The sequence below is a fragment of the Cervus elaphus genome, chromosome 22, assembly GCF_910594005.1.
Source record: "Cervus elaphus chromosome 22, mCerEla1.1, whole genome shotgun sequence".
NCBI classification, from domain to species: Eukaryota; Metazoa; Chordata; class Mammalia; order Artiodactyla; family Cervidae; genus Cervus; species Cervus elaphus.
Genome location: NC_057836.1, coordinates 1849346 through 1863014, shown reverse-complemented (window position 1 = coordinate 1863014; position 13669 = coordinate 1849346). Strand labels below are relative to the sequence as shown.

Below are 13669 nucleotides of genomic sequence, written 5' to 3'. Positions count from 1 at the left end.
CCATAGTTCTCTTTATAAACTCTCTTCTCTTAGTTCTCTTTACAGAAGGAGCTTCGAAATGGTTAGTTTGTAAAAGTTCTCCTGGGGAATGGAGAATACTTGCAATTTTCAAAATTTCCAGTAGTAGCCACCTGGCTGGGCACAGAGGATGTCGGAGGCTGGCCTTGCTTTCTGCTTGAGGTCCCTTTGGGTTCGGGGGTGTGTGTGTGTAGTAAGCCCCCGGCGATCCTCAAGCCTTCTGAGCGGGACAGCGCAACACCAGGTGAGGACTGAACGCCAATGACCTTGGTGGAGGTCAGGCTCTATTCTGTTAGGAAGGGTGGCTCCCCAGAGGCTGCTGCAGGGGGGGTTTCCTGCAAAGTGCCTGGGGGTGAAGGCCAAGGAGGAGGCTGTTAAAGGAAATAGGACTCTGAGGGTCCGTGCAAGGGGAGAGAGGACTGCGCCCGCCCACCCCGCCACCTGCAAGGCAGGGTCTGAGTTGCTTGGCCTGTCTGAGGCTGCAGACACTTCTCCAGGTAGGGACTCAGAGCCGGTGTTCCTGTCTCGTGGACCATCCCCAGGGAGGGGTCCTGGCTAGTGACGCCGCCCGTGTGGGGGCTTGCTTCAGGGGCAGCCTCCCCTCCGACCCGGGGCTGGCACAACACCTCAGGCCAGGTAGGCAGCGGCAACCTCGGTGCTGGTCCGGAGTGACTTGGTGTCTGTGTCCCCAAGTGTGGGTGGAGGGCCTTGACTCACCTGACTTCCAGGAGCGCTCCCAGGACTGGCCGCTTTCCCTTCCTGCCCACCAATGTCCCTGAAGGCAGAAAGCAGCTTTCTGGGGCCTCCTGGGGCCTGCTCTCCAGGCCTAAGGCTCCCCAAGACCCTCTGGGAGGGGGACCCTCTCCTGTGCCCCACCCACCCCACACGGTGGGGGTTAAGATCAGGCAGAGGCTCCCACTCTGATCCCCAGCCAAAGCTCTTTGCTGGGCATTTGGAATTGCATTTGAAATTCAATTCAGGCAAACCACTGCCTTGAGGCCTAGATACTGGCCTCCGGGACTCTGAACTGGGCACAGATACCCTGGCTCTGGGACTCAGAGTTGGTGAGGAAAAGGGGCTGGTAGCGAATACCAGCGCTTCCCAGAGGTGGGAGGAGGCCGGGCCAGGAATGGCCCGCTCCTGCATCTACCGCAGCCCCCGGGCATTGACAGGCCGACGCACCGAGCGGGCTGGCCTGAAGGATGGCACCTACTAGGGCCGGAATGTGCAGCGAGTGTGTTTCCAGGACGAGGTGCAGATTTTCAGAAGCCGCCGCGGGTCAGTCCTGGGCCGGGTCCCCGCCCCCACCCCCGTCCCCCGGGAGCCGCGGAGCACGGCGGGGTGGGGGGGAGGTTGGGCGCACCAGGGGCGCGATCCCCGCTCGGTCAGCCCCCGCCTCGGCCGCCTCTGCAGTGAGGCCCTTGCGCGCCTAGGTGGAGCCCGACCCGCGGTTTTCGGCCGGACCGGCCTCGCCTGACCCGCCGGCGCGCCAGGCGGGGGCGCTGCAGGGCGGCAGGGGTCCCCCGGGTCCCCTCCGCGGCCCAGTGCGCATCGGCGGCTCGGCAGGCAGGCAGGAGCGCAGACGGCGGCGGGCGCGGGCCGGAGTCCGAGCGCCGCGCGGCCCCTCCCGCCGCCTCCCCAGAAGGACCGAGCCGATCGGGCGGCGGGCGCGCGTCACCGGCCGGAGCGGCGGCGTCCCGCGGGCGAGGCGCGCGTTGTCGCCGGCCCCACCTGTCGGCGCGGCCGCCACCGCCGCCGCCACCGGCCCAGCCGGGCAGGCGGCCCGCGGGAGCCCGGGCCGGGCCTCGACCGGCCGCCGCGGCAGAGGCGCAGGCTCCGGGAACGAGGAGGCCGGCACCGTTCGAGGGCCACCGGGCCGCGCAAGTTCTCTGCCTGCGGGCTGGGCCCGGCCGCGCGGGCCCCGGCGGCGGCGATGGTGCGGCGGCCCCGCGCCCGGCGCGCAGCCCCGGCCCCGCGCTCGGTTCTCCGCGGCGGCGGCGGCGGCGGCATCGCGGCCCCCTGAGCCTCGGGCCGGAGCGAGCGCGGCGGCGGCGAGAGGAAGGCAGCGGCGGGAGGCGACAGGCGACCGGCGGTCGGGCCGTTGCGCAATCCACGGCCCGCCGTCAGAGTCCTGCCGGCGGCGCGGCTCCGGGGGCGGCGGCGGGGCTGATTCATGGGGCCGCGGCGGCCACCCCCCCGCGCCCGGGCCCCCGGCGCTCCGCAGCCCGCGCTGGTGGCCGAGCGGCCGGAGCGGCGGCCGCCGCGGCCCGAGCCTCGGTGCTAACCTCCCCGCCCCGCCCGCCCCCTCCCCGCGCCCCCGCCCGCTCCCCTCCCCCTGCCCAAAAAGACACAGCCCGGCTCCCGGAGCGGCACCTCCAGTCGCGGCGGAGCGCGGCGTTGGCGCGGATGGAGGGCGCGAGCGGGCGGCCGCGGCGGCTGCACCCGGCGGGGCGCTGATGCGGCGCCTGGACCTTCGCTGCTCGACTTGGGGGGCGTCGGCCGAGTGGGCACTCCGCGATGCAGCTCCTGAAGGCGCTCTGGGCACTCGCGGGGGCCGCGCTCTGCTGCTTCCTCGTCCTGGTGATCCACGCGCAGTTCCTGAGAGAAGGTAATTGTACCCCCGCGCGCCAGGCTTCCAGCACGTTCGGCCGCCGCCGCTGCGCTCGGCCCGGCCAGCCCGGCACCACTGCGGGGCCCCGGCGCCCGGCGCGCACCCTGCCCGGCCCCGCGCGGATCCCGCAGCCGTGCTCAGCCCCGGGTCCGAGGTGGCGGGCGGCGCGGGCGCGGCGGCCTCGGTGCGTCTGGTGCCTCCGGGCCCCGGCCCGCTCCGGGGCTGCCGTGCCGTCCCCTTCCCCGCACGGCTCGTGGGCAGCGGCGCCCGGCCTCTGTCCGCCGGCTCTCGGTAGATGGCACCCGTGCTCCACGCTGGCGGGCCAGGCGCGGGCCCGGGCGGAGGGAGCCCCGGACGAGGCCTGCGCGCCCGCACCCCGCTCTCCGCGCCGCCTTCCGGGCGAGCCCGGGGCCCTCCGGCTCCAGGAGCAGGGGCTCGCCCGCCAGAGCGCCTGGCCCCGCACCAAGTCCGGCCCCTCGCCGTCCTTGCCTGCTTGAGAGCGGGGCTCCCGCTGCAGTGTGTCTCTTTCTTGGGACTTGGTTGAGTCGAGCAAGTTGATGGAGGCATTTGTGGGAGGGGCCGCTCTGCCCCTGCTGTCCAGGGAAGGAACCCCGGGGCTCGCGGGGCGGTGCGGACCCGAGTACCCGGGGCATTCCTGGGAACTTGCTGGCTCGGAGGCCATTGCTCTGGAGGGCAGCCCGGGGGCACTGGGCTCAGCCCGGCTGCGCTTGTGGAGCAGCCGGCCCAGGCACTCGGGCCGGGCAGCGCCCACTGCCATGGCGGCCGTGCCCTTGCCCCCAGGCCCCTTGCCCCCAGCGCTGTGCGGTGCCACCCCGGCCGGCAGGGCCCGCCAGCCCATCTCCCAACCGCCGTGGCCTGGAGCGCAGGCAGATCCTCGTTAGCTCCCGGCCCTCACAAAGGGCTGGTGTGCAGCGTTCAGCTGCTTTCCAGCCTAATTAACGAGCTGCCTCTGGCTCTCCAGAAGCAGGTAGGTGTGGGAGGCCAGGCCGCCCGTCACCTGCTTCTTCTGCCTGGTGTCCCTTTCCCGCCCTTGGTTTTGGGTCCAGGCCCTGAAGGAAGAGGGGAGTCCCCCACCACCCCCCTAACCCCCCGGGGCCCAGCCCCTCCGAGAGGGGCCCGGTGAGTTTCAGATGAACTGGAGGCCCGCCCTCCACCACCAGCTTGCTTCAGGAGCGGCTGGCTCTGCTGGGGGTGGGGGGTCCCTGGGGGCTTAGCAAGCCACCCAGAGGCTGATCCCAGCTGTGCCTTCTGCCAGGGGACTCTGGGGCCCACCAAGTGGACCACAGTTCCTCACCCTTCCTTCCCACCAAGCTGTGCTTTCAGAGGGATCTCTTTTGAAAGGGGGACTCCTGTGAAGTTCACTGCTTTTAAGGTGGAAAGGGCCGGGCTGTGTGTGTGTTCCCCAGGGGAGGGGGTTGTTCTGTGTAGAGACAGATTCTCCGTGATCTTAGAGCTGTCGTGGTGAGAGAGGGAGCTCTGAGAGCCTCTGGCCGAGCCTTTGCCTTTCGCTCGCCCGGTGGGAGCTGACCGGTCCTGCTGTCTTCAGAGGCCCTGCCGTCCTCCTGAGGCCCCACGTCTTAAGGTCAAGACACGTTTTCATCGACAGAAGAGTTTCTGTCTCTTGGATTCAAAGACTCTGGGTGCAGGGCAGGGCAGGGTTTCGGGGCCTCATCTTGCTTGGAGAGGGTGCTGTTTTCTGAGGATGGGTTATTGGAGAGCCCAGCCCAGAAACCTCCGCGTTTGCCCTGCTCTGGGCAGCAACCTCCGCGAGGCGCCTGGATGCTCTGGAAGCTGGTGTAGGCACAGGGAGGTGGGGCGTGGGGCCCGGAGCAGGTCCGCACTCTGCAGGCGCTCGGGGGAAGTTTGTTTGTCTGCACAGCCCTCTACAATTCTTAGAAACGCCATCTGTCCATCCTGAAAGAATGTCACATTCCTGCTTCCCAGGGTGGAGTGCCCTGCTCTCCGTCTCTCTGAAAGGTCATACTGGGAGCAAGCACCCTGTCCTCCCTGACTGTCCCCTTTGGGGTCAGGAGCCCTGGGCAGGTGCTGGGGGGCCGGGGCCGGGGGCCGGGGACTGGGGGCAGGCCCACCCTGGATGCACGGGACCCCCGGGCCCTCTGGCTGCAGGCCCCAGGCCACTTCCTTCCAGGCGCGCTGGCCCCAGGAGGTGGGGAGCGAGGCAGGCGGACAGACAATTGTGGCTTGTTGTCTGCGGACGGGTGGGAGAGAGCTGTTTAAATGGCCATTTCCCTGAATCTGGCTTTTTCAGCGGTGAAGAATTGGGGGCTCCCGGGAGCCGCTTTTCCACACTCCGCCTTTTGTGTGCAGATGCGGGTCACGCCGTGGCTAATCCGTCCCCCTCTGGCCAGTCTGTCTCCCCGTGTTGGCGAAGATGAATAGGGCTGTGGACGAGAGAGGCGTATTGTGGTCCCTGATTGCAGTCTTGGCCGGGCCGGTCTTTGTGAGAGCGTCCTGCCCGCCGCGGCCAGCCGGCCCAGGCACCCAGAGGGCGGGGGAGAGAGGGCCGCGGCCTGGGGCGGGGGCCGCGAGGACCTGGGTGCCCTTGCCTTCTCCTGCTTGCCCCTCGGGACGCCCTAACCCTCCTCTGGGGAGCTCCGGCTGGCCTTGGCCTCTGGACGCAGCCCACACGCGCCCTGTGTTTCTGAACTAGTCCGGGGGGTTGAGGGGGGCGGTCTGGGGAGCCGATTTCAAATGCAACGTCTTAACTGGGGGACAGAGGGCCCGCGTGGTGCTGTACCCCAAAAGGGCAGAGGGGAGACTTCCTTTTATCTCCCTGATGATGCTGGGTCTCAGAACACGGCCTTAAGGAAACGGCAGGAATTGGGGGAAAAAGAAAAAAAAAGATTTTCCATCTCCCTCTACCAAAGACCTGAAGGTATTTTTCTCCCAGCCTTTCAGTCTCCACGCAGATTCAGGTCCTCGGGCCGCTGCTGATGTAACTGGAGCAGTAACAGTCCGCTCTTCCTGCAGCTGTGGGTCTGAGGTCTGTCTGCGTCTCCCTCTCCTTGGGGGCCGCAGAGCTGGGAGGTGGGTGGGTGTGTGATTCACAGCCTCCGCGGGAGAGCACGTCTCAGGAGATGAGTGTGTACGTCCGGACACGCTTGCCGTGGACCCGGCATTGATTCCGGAGGTCCTTCCTGAATCGGACAGCTGCTCTGAGGGCCGACTGTTGAGTAAACAGGATTCAACTTTGGTTTATTTAGTTAGCGCCTCGTTCTGGAAGTGAAGCAGAATTCTGGGAGCCCGGGCCTGGGGAGCAGCACGCTTACCCCCGAGAAGCCCCTCCGCCGTCTCCTGTGAGCTGCCGTGACTGCGCGCCGGGCGGTCATCACTGTCATCGTCCTGAGGTCAGGAGTCCAGGGTTAACTCTGCCTCTTACGTCTGTGGGCTTATTTTAAAAAGTGGACAGAGCACAGTTCCTGGCACCCAGGGGTCCATCAGAAACATATTTGTTGGAGCAGAAAATCACCCCGGTTACAACGCACACGGGGGTCTCCAGGGCACTGGCGCCTTTGGGCAGCCCCTCGTGGGTTGGGAAGGATTGTGGACCCCGTGTCGAGCTTCCAAGAACAGGAGAGTTTTGGGGCCCAGGCTGTGCCCAGATTGTTCTCAGAGGCTGTGATGACCAAGGAGGGTCGGGACAGAGGCCTGGGGCTGGTGTTCACATCGGCAGAAGATTGAGACGCCCCATGTTCCAGCCTCTTCCGACCACCCGCCCGGACCTCCCTGCCTGCCTGTTTCTCCCGGAGCCTCCGGCTGCGTCCAGAGGGGCCCGGCCACACTGCCTTTTCTCCCCTCAGCGGGGTTCCTTTTTGAGGCCAGGGGCGTGGGGCCGGCTGGGGGGCACTTGGGGGCCGCATCAAAATAGCCCGGCTCCTCATCGTCGTGTAGTATCGTTTCCGCGTGGCAGAGTCTAAAACCTGCACTCACCGTAACGGGAACCTCGTTGCAGAGTGTCTGACAGCTGGACAGAGTGAACGCGGAGGGGGACTGCTCACGGGTGACTCTGCCGGGGTGCCGGGGCACCGGGCCTGGCTGGCTGGTGTCACAGCCCCGGGGCCGGGCACAAGCGTGCAGGCTCAGGAGGGCTGCCCTTGCCCGGACTCTCCACCCTCATCTCTGCAAGCTTTTCAGGCCCCGTCTTGGCCTCCACCCTGAGCCGGGCATCGGGGATCCCTGCAGCAGACCGTGTGAGTGCCAGCTCCGGGGTCTGATTTACACATCTGTGCACACCAGGCTTTTACACCAGGGTTTCTGCCTGTCCTGGGGACGTAGCCCTGTGCACGGGCGCCGGCAGTGTGGGGTGGCCAGGACCCCTCGCTGGGGGAGGGCCGCCGAGGCTGCGGGAGGCAGCGGGTGGTGGGTCCCTGGCAATGGGGTACCTCTGATGTAGTCGTGTGTATGTGTGTGTGCATGTGTATGTGTGTGCATGGGTGTGTGTGTGTGTACATGTGCATGTTTGTGTGTGTGCATATGTCTATGTGCATATGTGTGTACATATGTGTGTGCACATGTGTGCATGGATGTGCATGTGTGTGTACATGTGCATGCTTGTGTCTGTGCATATGTCTATGCACGTATGTGTGTGTGTGCGTGTGTGCGTGTATGCATGTGCGTGCAACTGTGCGTGTGTGTGCATGTGTATGTGTGCATGTGCGTGCATCTATGTGCGTGTGTGTGTATGTGTGTGGAGATGGTGGTTTGTTGTTCAGTCGCAAAGTCACGTCCGACTCTTTGTGACCCCATGGAGTGCAGCACTCTTCTGTCTTCTGCTGTCTCCCGGGGTTTGCTCAGACCCATGTCCATCGAGTCGGTGATGCCATCCAGCCAGCTCATCCTCTGTCACCCCCTTCTTCTCCTGCCCTCAATCTTTCCCAGCATCAGGGTCTTTTCCGGTGAGTCGGCTCTTTGTATCAGTTGGCCAAAGTACTGAAGCTTCAGCACCAGTCCTTCCTTTGACTATTCAGGGTTGATTTCCTTTAGGATGGACTGGTTGGATGATGTGGTTACGTTCACTAAACGCTCACCACAGGTTATGTCCGTAGGCACGTGAAGTGAGTGAGACACCCTGAGAGCCTGCTCTTGGATCAGGAAGCCGCCCTTATTCTCGGCATTTACTGGTCAGTAGCTGGTTACAGGCGATGCAGGGTGCAGCGTGAGCGTGTGTGAGGTAACGCGTCAAGGTTGTCTCCGTGCGTCTGCGTGTAACGTTGCTGCTGTTCACACACGTTTAGGGAATGGACTCAGAGCCTCCTGGGGCTGCACGCAGGGACCCTGGAGTCCTTGTCCTTCTGTGCTGGTGGCCAGCCGGCCCGCTGTGCCCGCTCCCTTTTGTCTTTCCTCCTGAGCCTGTCTCACACAGGCAACATGGTCACAGACATGTAGACACGTGTGTGCATGGACACACACACAAACGCAGGCACACGTGGGCAGCAGCGCCCAGCCGGGAGGCAGGAAGCAGGGGAGAGGCCCTGCGGTCCCGTCTCTGCCCCCAGCACCCTGGGGCCGCCTTGTCGGGAGCGGCCACATCCAGTGAGGCCCGGCGACACCCACGGACAGGCCTGGGTCACAGAGGTCAGGGGGACGTGGGCCGGTGTGTGCGCTCACTGCCTCTCCTTCTCTGCTTGGATCCGGAGCCCGGCGGCCCCCGGGAGTCTCATACCTACCTCCCCTCACACATCCCGCACCCTGCTGACCCGCACCTGGCTCGTGGCTCACACGTGCTTGGGCAAATGGCCTTTGGAATTGGGAGGCTGGGTGGACATGTGATATCAGGCAAGTCACTGGAGCGCCGGGACCCCAGGCTCCTTGGCAGGATGGAAAGGGTCGCAGGCCTGAGACGCAGGGTGGTCCAGCCCGTGTTTCCTGAGCTGAAGAGGACGCGGGTCTCGGATGGAGCTGCTCCAGGGACTCAGGCTGCAGCCTCGGTCCACGCCCACTCCCTGCCCCCCGAGGTTCCTTCCCCGGGTCACCCCGCCTGGGAGGCCTCAGCCACGGCCACCAGCACGTGCTGGGACACTGGGCCTTGCTCCGGGGAGTTCCCAGAGAGGGACAGGGCCCTCCATCTCTCCCTCACAAGGGCTCTGACCACCCAGCCAACCTGTGCCCCTCAGAACCGTCTCTGAGGCAAGGGGCTTCCCAAGGGAGATGGGAGCCCAGGACGGCTGAGGGCAGGGGACACGCCCAGCCCCGCAGGCCACTCCGGGACCCGTCCGACCGAGGGTCAGGGCGTGTTCCTGGCAGAGGCGGTCCAGGAAGGAGCCAGAAGCAGGCCTGGGCCCTGACATCCTGGTGGGCTGGGGTGGCCCCCAGCCTCCAGGGGTTTGGCGGCCGCTGACCAGGCTTGAGTGAAGCCCTGCCCCGACCCCCACCCGGGGGAGGAGGGACGTCCCCACGTGGCCCCGGAGAGTCCGGTGCAGGAAGGCCGGGACCAGCCTGCTTCCTCTGTGTTCCGTGGTCCCGAGGGCGGGAAGCCTTTGGGGCAGGCCTGGGGATGAGATGCTGTCCACGAGGCTGACCCAGGCTGCCGGCCAGGAGGCTCACCCCCTGAGCTGGCTGCATGGGGGCTGGCGGTAGACGGAGGCTGTTCTTGGCCCACACGGTCCCCTGGCAGTGACCTGAGCAGCCCCTTCCTTCCAGGCTCCGGTGTGTTTTTGTGGAGCTGGGGGGTGGTTGTGCGGGTGGGGGGGAAGCAGGGTCACTTTTCTGGCGGGGGAAGGGCAGACGCTGGCAGGTGGGAGGTGGGTGGGTGGCCCCCGGTCGCCTGGCTGTGCAGGGCAGTCCACTTCCTGCCGTCCCCACAGCCTCTGCCGCTGCCCATCATCAGTGCCCCGACGGCCCAGGGCGGAAGCTGGGCCGTGCGCTTGGCTGCCCTGTCCCGCGCTGTCTCTGAGGACACCAGCATGCACCCTGCCGCCCTCAGCTGGGTGACCTTGATGGTGTCCGTGGTGATTTACAGATGGTCCCCTGTGGATCACGTGGCCCTTTGTCCAAACACGACTTCGCAGGAGCAGGAGGGAGGCCGCCCTGTGCCCCAGCCCCTCTGGCCGCCCGGGGAACTCGGGGGGCACCACCCAGACCACCCCCACTTTCAGTAGGAAGGTCCCACATGTGATTGGAGAAAGTGAGTCACAGACTTAGACCGTGCTCCGGGAACCCACGTGAGGTGTCCTGGCTGAGCCCCCAGCCCCGTGGACAGAGTCACATGTGTGACCAGGCCGAACCGAGGGCTGTGGGTATGTCCAGTGGTCGTCACAGCCCACCCGTAGGGCAGTGACCCTGGGATCAGTCTTTCCCATCCACGGGCCCATGTTTGTCTGTTGCCCTCCCAGGGTGCACGGGAGCCCTTTTTATTCTCTGTGTCTAATCCAGAAGATGCAGCCTGCCCCGTCTGATGAGAACCCTGCAGGTGTGATGCGACCTCCGGCATCCAGGCCAGGGTGCTCTTGGTGGTGGAGGTCGGGGCCAGGAGACCCTGAACCGTCTCAGGCCTTCCTGGGGTGGGATGGGATGGTCAGGGTGGTGCCTGTCCAGCCACGTGCTGGCCACCCCTAGGACAGTGTGGGCAGTCAGGGGGCACCTCGGGCAGGCTTTGGGGGAGCCTGGCCAGTCCTGGGAGGGCCACCTTCAGTACACGGGGCTCCCTGGTGTCCTGGCCAATAATGACTTGGTCCTTGTTGGGCCTGGGGTGGTCACTGCGGAGGGCTCAGTCCACCAGCTGTGGCCCTGGTGAGTCCCATGGGCGCTGGGTCCCTGGCTCGGGAGAGCGTCTGAGGTCTCAGGCGGGGTGGACGGCATGGTGGTGCCCGCCTTCCCCACCCTGCCGGACTTGGGGTGAGATCTCAGCGATGGAGCTGTGACCCCGGGGTCCCAGCGGCTGGTCTGGGCCCTGGTCTCCTGGTGTGACAGTGGGTCCTACAAGGGGCTGATGCCGAAGCTCGTGCGCGGCCGACTCTGCCGCTGCCCCGCTGTCCCCAGGGCCCCCGGTTCGGGCAGGAGGCTGGTTCTGGAAGGTCCCCGAGGACCCTGCGGGAAGTCCCAACCCCAGTCACACATGCCCACCCTCAGCCCTGTGTTCTTCCCAAGTCTGGAGGAGGGTGTGCAGCCTTTCAAACACACGGTCTTTTCAAAGTCAGCCTCTGCCTGGAGAAGGCGGGTTGTATGAGCCAGTTCCCTCTCTTCTCCTCCGACCGCAGGAGCGGCTGAACAGGCTCCGCACGCTTCACTGAGACAGGAGCCCCGGTCTCGCTGACGCTTAGCTATGCTTTGCAGGACCCCCGCCCCCCGCCATCGTCCTGAGCCCCCCTTCCCCGGGAGCCCCTGCAAGGCCACAGCCCCCGGGGCCGATTGCCTGGGCGACAGCCTTGCTGGACATACCGGCCCAGGGTGGTGCACACGTTGAGCGCCTGCAGTATGCCAGGCACAGGCCGTGTGCTGGTGCCCGTGGGACCCTGTCCGTGACGAGCTGGGCTCTTGGAGAAGCACACAGCTGAGGGCTGAGCAATGCCCCCCCAAAGGAAGCGTGCACCCAGAACCTGTGGGCCGGCCTGGTTGGGGAGGAGGTGTGATTTGCAGGTGAGGTTAATGTAAGACTCTCTGGGTGCCATCGTCCTGGATGCGGCCCGCCCTGCATCCAGAGAGAAGTGTCCTTAGAGGAGAAGAGACCCAGGAGAGGTCTTGTGAAGACAGAGGCAGAGACGGACGATGTGGCCACCAGCCAAGGGATGCCCACCTCCAGAGGCTGGAGGAGGCAGAAGACCCTCCCCCAGAGGCTCTAGAGAGTGGCCGGCCCTGCCCACACCTTGACCTTGGACCTGTGGCTTCCAGGACTGGCGGGATGAGTTTCCGTGGTTTGCTCTCATTGTTACGGCGGCCGCAGGAAACCAGGAGGCCGCACGTGGGTGATGGAGGGGTGCGTGCCTGGAGGAGCCCGGCCACGTGTGCCGGGGAGCGGAGGTCTCACCACCTCTGTCCCAGGGAGGCCTAGATGGGCAGACGCTCCGTCAGTGTTCGGGCAAAGACGTGGTCTCCCGTCTGGCATCTGGGCCCACAGAGGCGACAGCCATTGAGTCCCAGCTTGAGGCAGAAGCCGCGTCTCCCGGCGGTGGGGGTTGGGGGCAGCCCGGAAGTCCTCAACACGCCTCCATCCATAAATCAGTGTTTCCCAAAGCCAGGGCACGTAGGCTGTGCATACGAGATGACTTTATGTGGGCTTGGGTGGGCATTTTTCATTTTAACGGTCGTGTGTTTATTTTTATGGTTACCTTCTATTTACGGCCATGGGGCTGGCTTCTTGCTCACAGAAGATGGAGAGTTCCTTTCCGGCCAGACAGGGATGCTCGTGGGGGGGTCGTGGTGGAGGCAGTGAGCCCCAGGGACGCGTGTTTATGGAGCACCTACTGTGCGCTGGGCCCGGCAAACAGGCTGAGCCAGGCAGCAGGAGGCCGGTGGGCACGGGGCTGAAGCTCTGGGCAGCAGGGGCCCCGGAGGGTCGTGCAGGTGGGTGAGGGTCACTGCAAGCCGCACTCTAATAGCCATGGTCACTTACTTGGTGTCCAGGCCGACGGAGAACGAAGGGGCCTTCCTCCAATGTGGGACGCTGGAGAGAGAGGAGGGCAGTCATTTTCCAGGGGCTGCAGGACACAGGCCCACAATGGGGGCTTGAAGAATGGACGTTTACTGTCCCCTCCTTTTGGAGGCCGAAAGTCTAGGCCGAGACATTGCGGGGGTGGGGGAGGGGTTCCTTCCAGGCCCCTTCGAGCTTCTGGTGGCTCCCGGCAGCCCTGGCTCCCCCGGCTCGGGGCCCGCCTCTCCAGTCTCTGCCTGTGTCACATGGCCTTCTCCTGCTCCTCTCTATCAGGACGCAGGCCCTTGCATTTCGGGCCCACCTGCATCCAGATGACCTCATCCTGAGAGCTTCACTGTATCTGCAAGGACATTTACTCCAGATGAGATCACCTTCCAGGGCTCTGGGTAGACCCTCCGGGGTGCTGGGTAGACCTACCTTTGGGGTAAGGTAGACCTTGCAGGGTTCTGGGTAGACCTTTCGGAGTTCTGGGTAGACGTTCCGGGGTTCTGGGTAGATGTTCCGAGGTTCTGGGTAGACTTTCCAGGGTTCTTGGTAGACCTTCCGGGATTCTGGGTAGATCTTCCGGGGCTCTGGGTAGACCTACTTTTGGAGTCCACTGTTCTGCTCACCACATGGGAGCTGGAAGATGATGCATCCATGACTGGGCTCTGATGCCATCACCCAGGACCAGAGGCCTTGCAGACCTTAATGCAGCAAGCACCAGCCCCCTTCCAGCCTGGGCCTTGCCTGTGTTTGGGGTTCTCCTGGGGGCTGGGGGCTTCCTCCCGCTGAACCCCATCACTCCCTGATGGAAGGGGCAGCCCCCGGAGACCCCTGCATCCTGCCCTCAGAGGCCCTGGTGTCCTGCCCTCCCTGGGGCCGGCCATCTGCAGGCTGAGCTGACCGCACAGGGCCAGGACTCTGCTTCTATTCATGGACGGCACGTGTGAAATTTAGTTGTTTTTTCTTTTCTTTCATTTTTTAAAGAAAATTGTGAAAGCCACTTTGGCATTGGTGCCTGGCCTCCCACGAGGCACGTTTGATTCCACTTGGAATAGTCGGTTGCCAGCTTAGCAGTTTCCCAGCACGTTATTCAAACGTGTCTCTTGTATCGTTCATTCTCTTCACTCTCTGAGTCATCCTAACGAGCTGACTCACGTTGGTTGAACCTCCGTATTTCTTTTTTTTTCATTAAGTGTGTGTCTTGGCGTTGTGAGCAAACTTCTGGGTGTTCAGTTATCTTCTCACTGAGGCTGGGAAGGTGTTCATGGTGGGGGGGATACTCTGCCTGAGGAATCTTCTAGAAGGGAAGGTGGTTCCTCTTGGGTGAGGAGCACCATTAAAGCCAGAGGCTGGGGAGCAGGAGAGGGACACCCAGGCCCCATCACAGCCTGCCCCCCAGGGTCCTGCTCCCCATCATCAGACGGCCT

At 64.7% G+C, this 13669-nt stretch overlaps 1 protein-coding gene across 2 annotated transcripts in view; it reads left to right on the top strand.

Annotated features, from left to right (window-relative positions):
* TAFA5 (TAFA chemokine like family member 5) overlaps nucleotides 1–13669 on the top strand; it is a 173460-nt gene that overhangs the window by 68862 nt on the left and 90929 nt on the right. Inside the window, exon 1 of one of the 2 annotated variants that reach the window (XM_043882178.1) lies at nucleotides 2362–2626. The exons of the other annotated variant lie outside the window; for it this stretch is intronic. Within the exon in view, the coding sequence (XP_043738113.1) occupies nucleotides 2536–2626 (91 nt within the window). The 5' untranslated portion in view covers nucleotides 2362–2535. Of the gene's footprint in view, nucleotides 1–2361; nucleotides 2627–13669 lie in introns of those variants that run through there. 2 annotated transcript variants of the gene reach the window in all.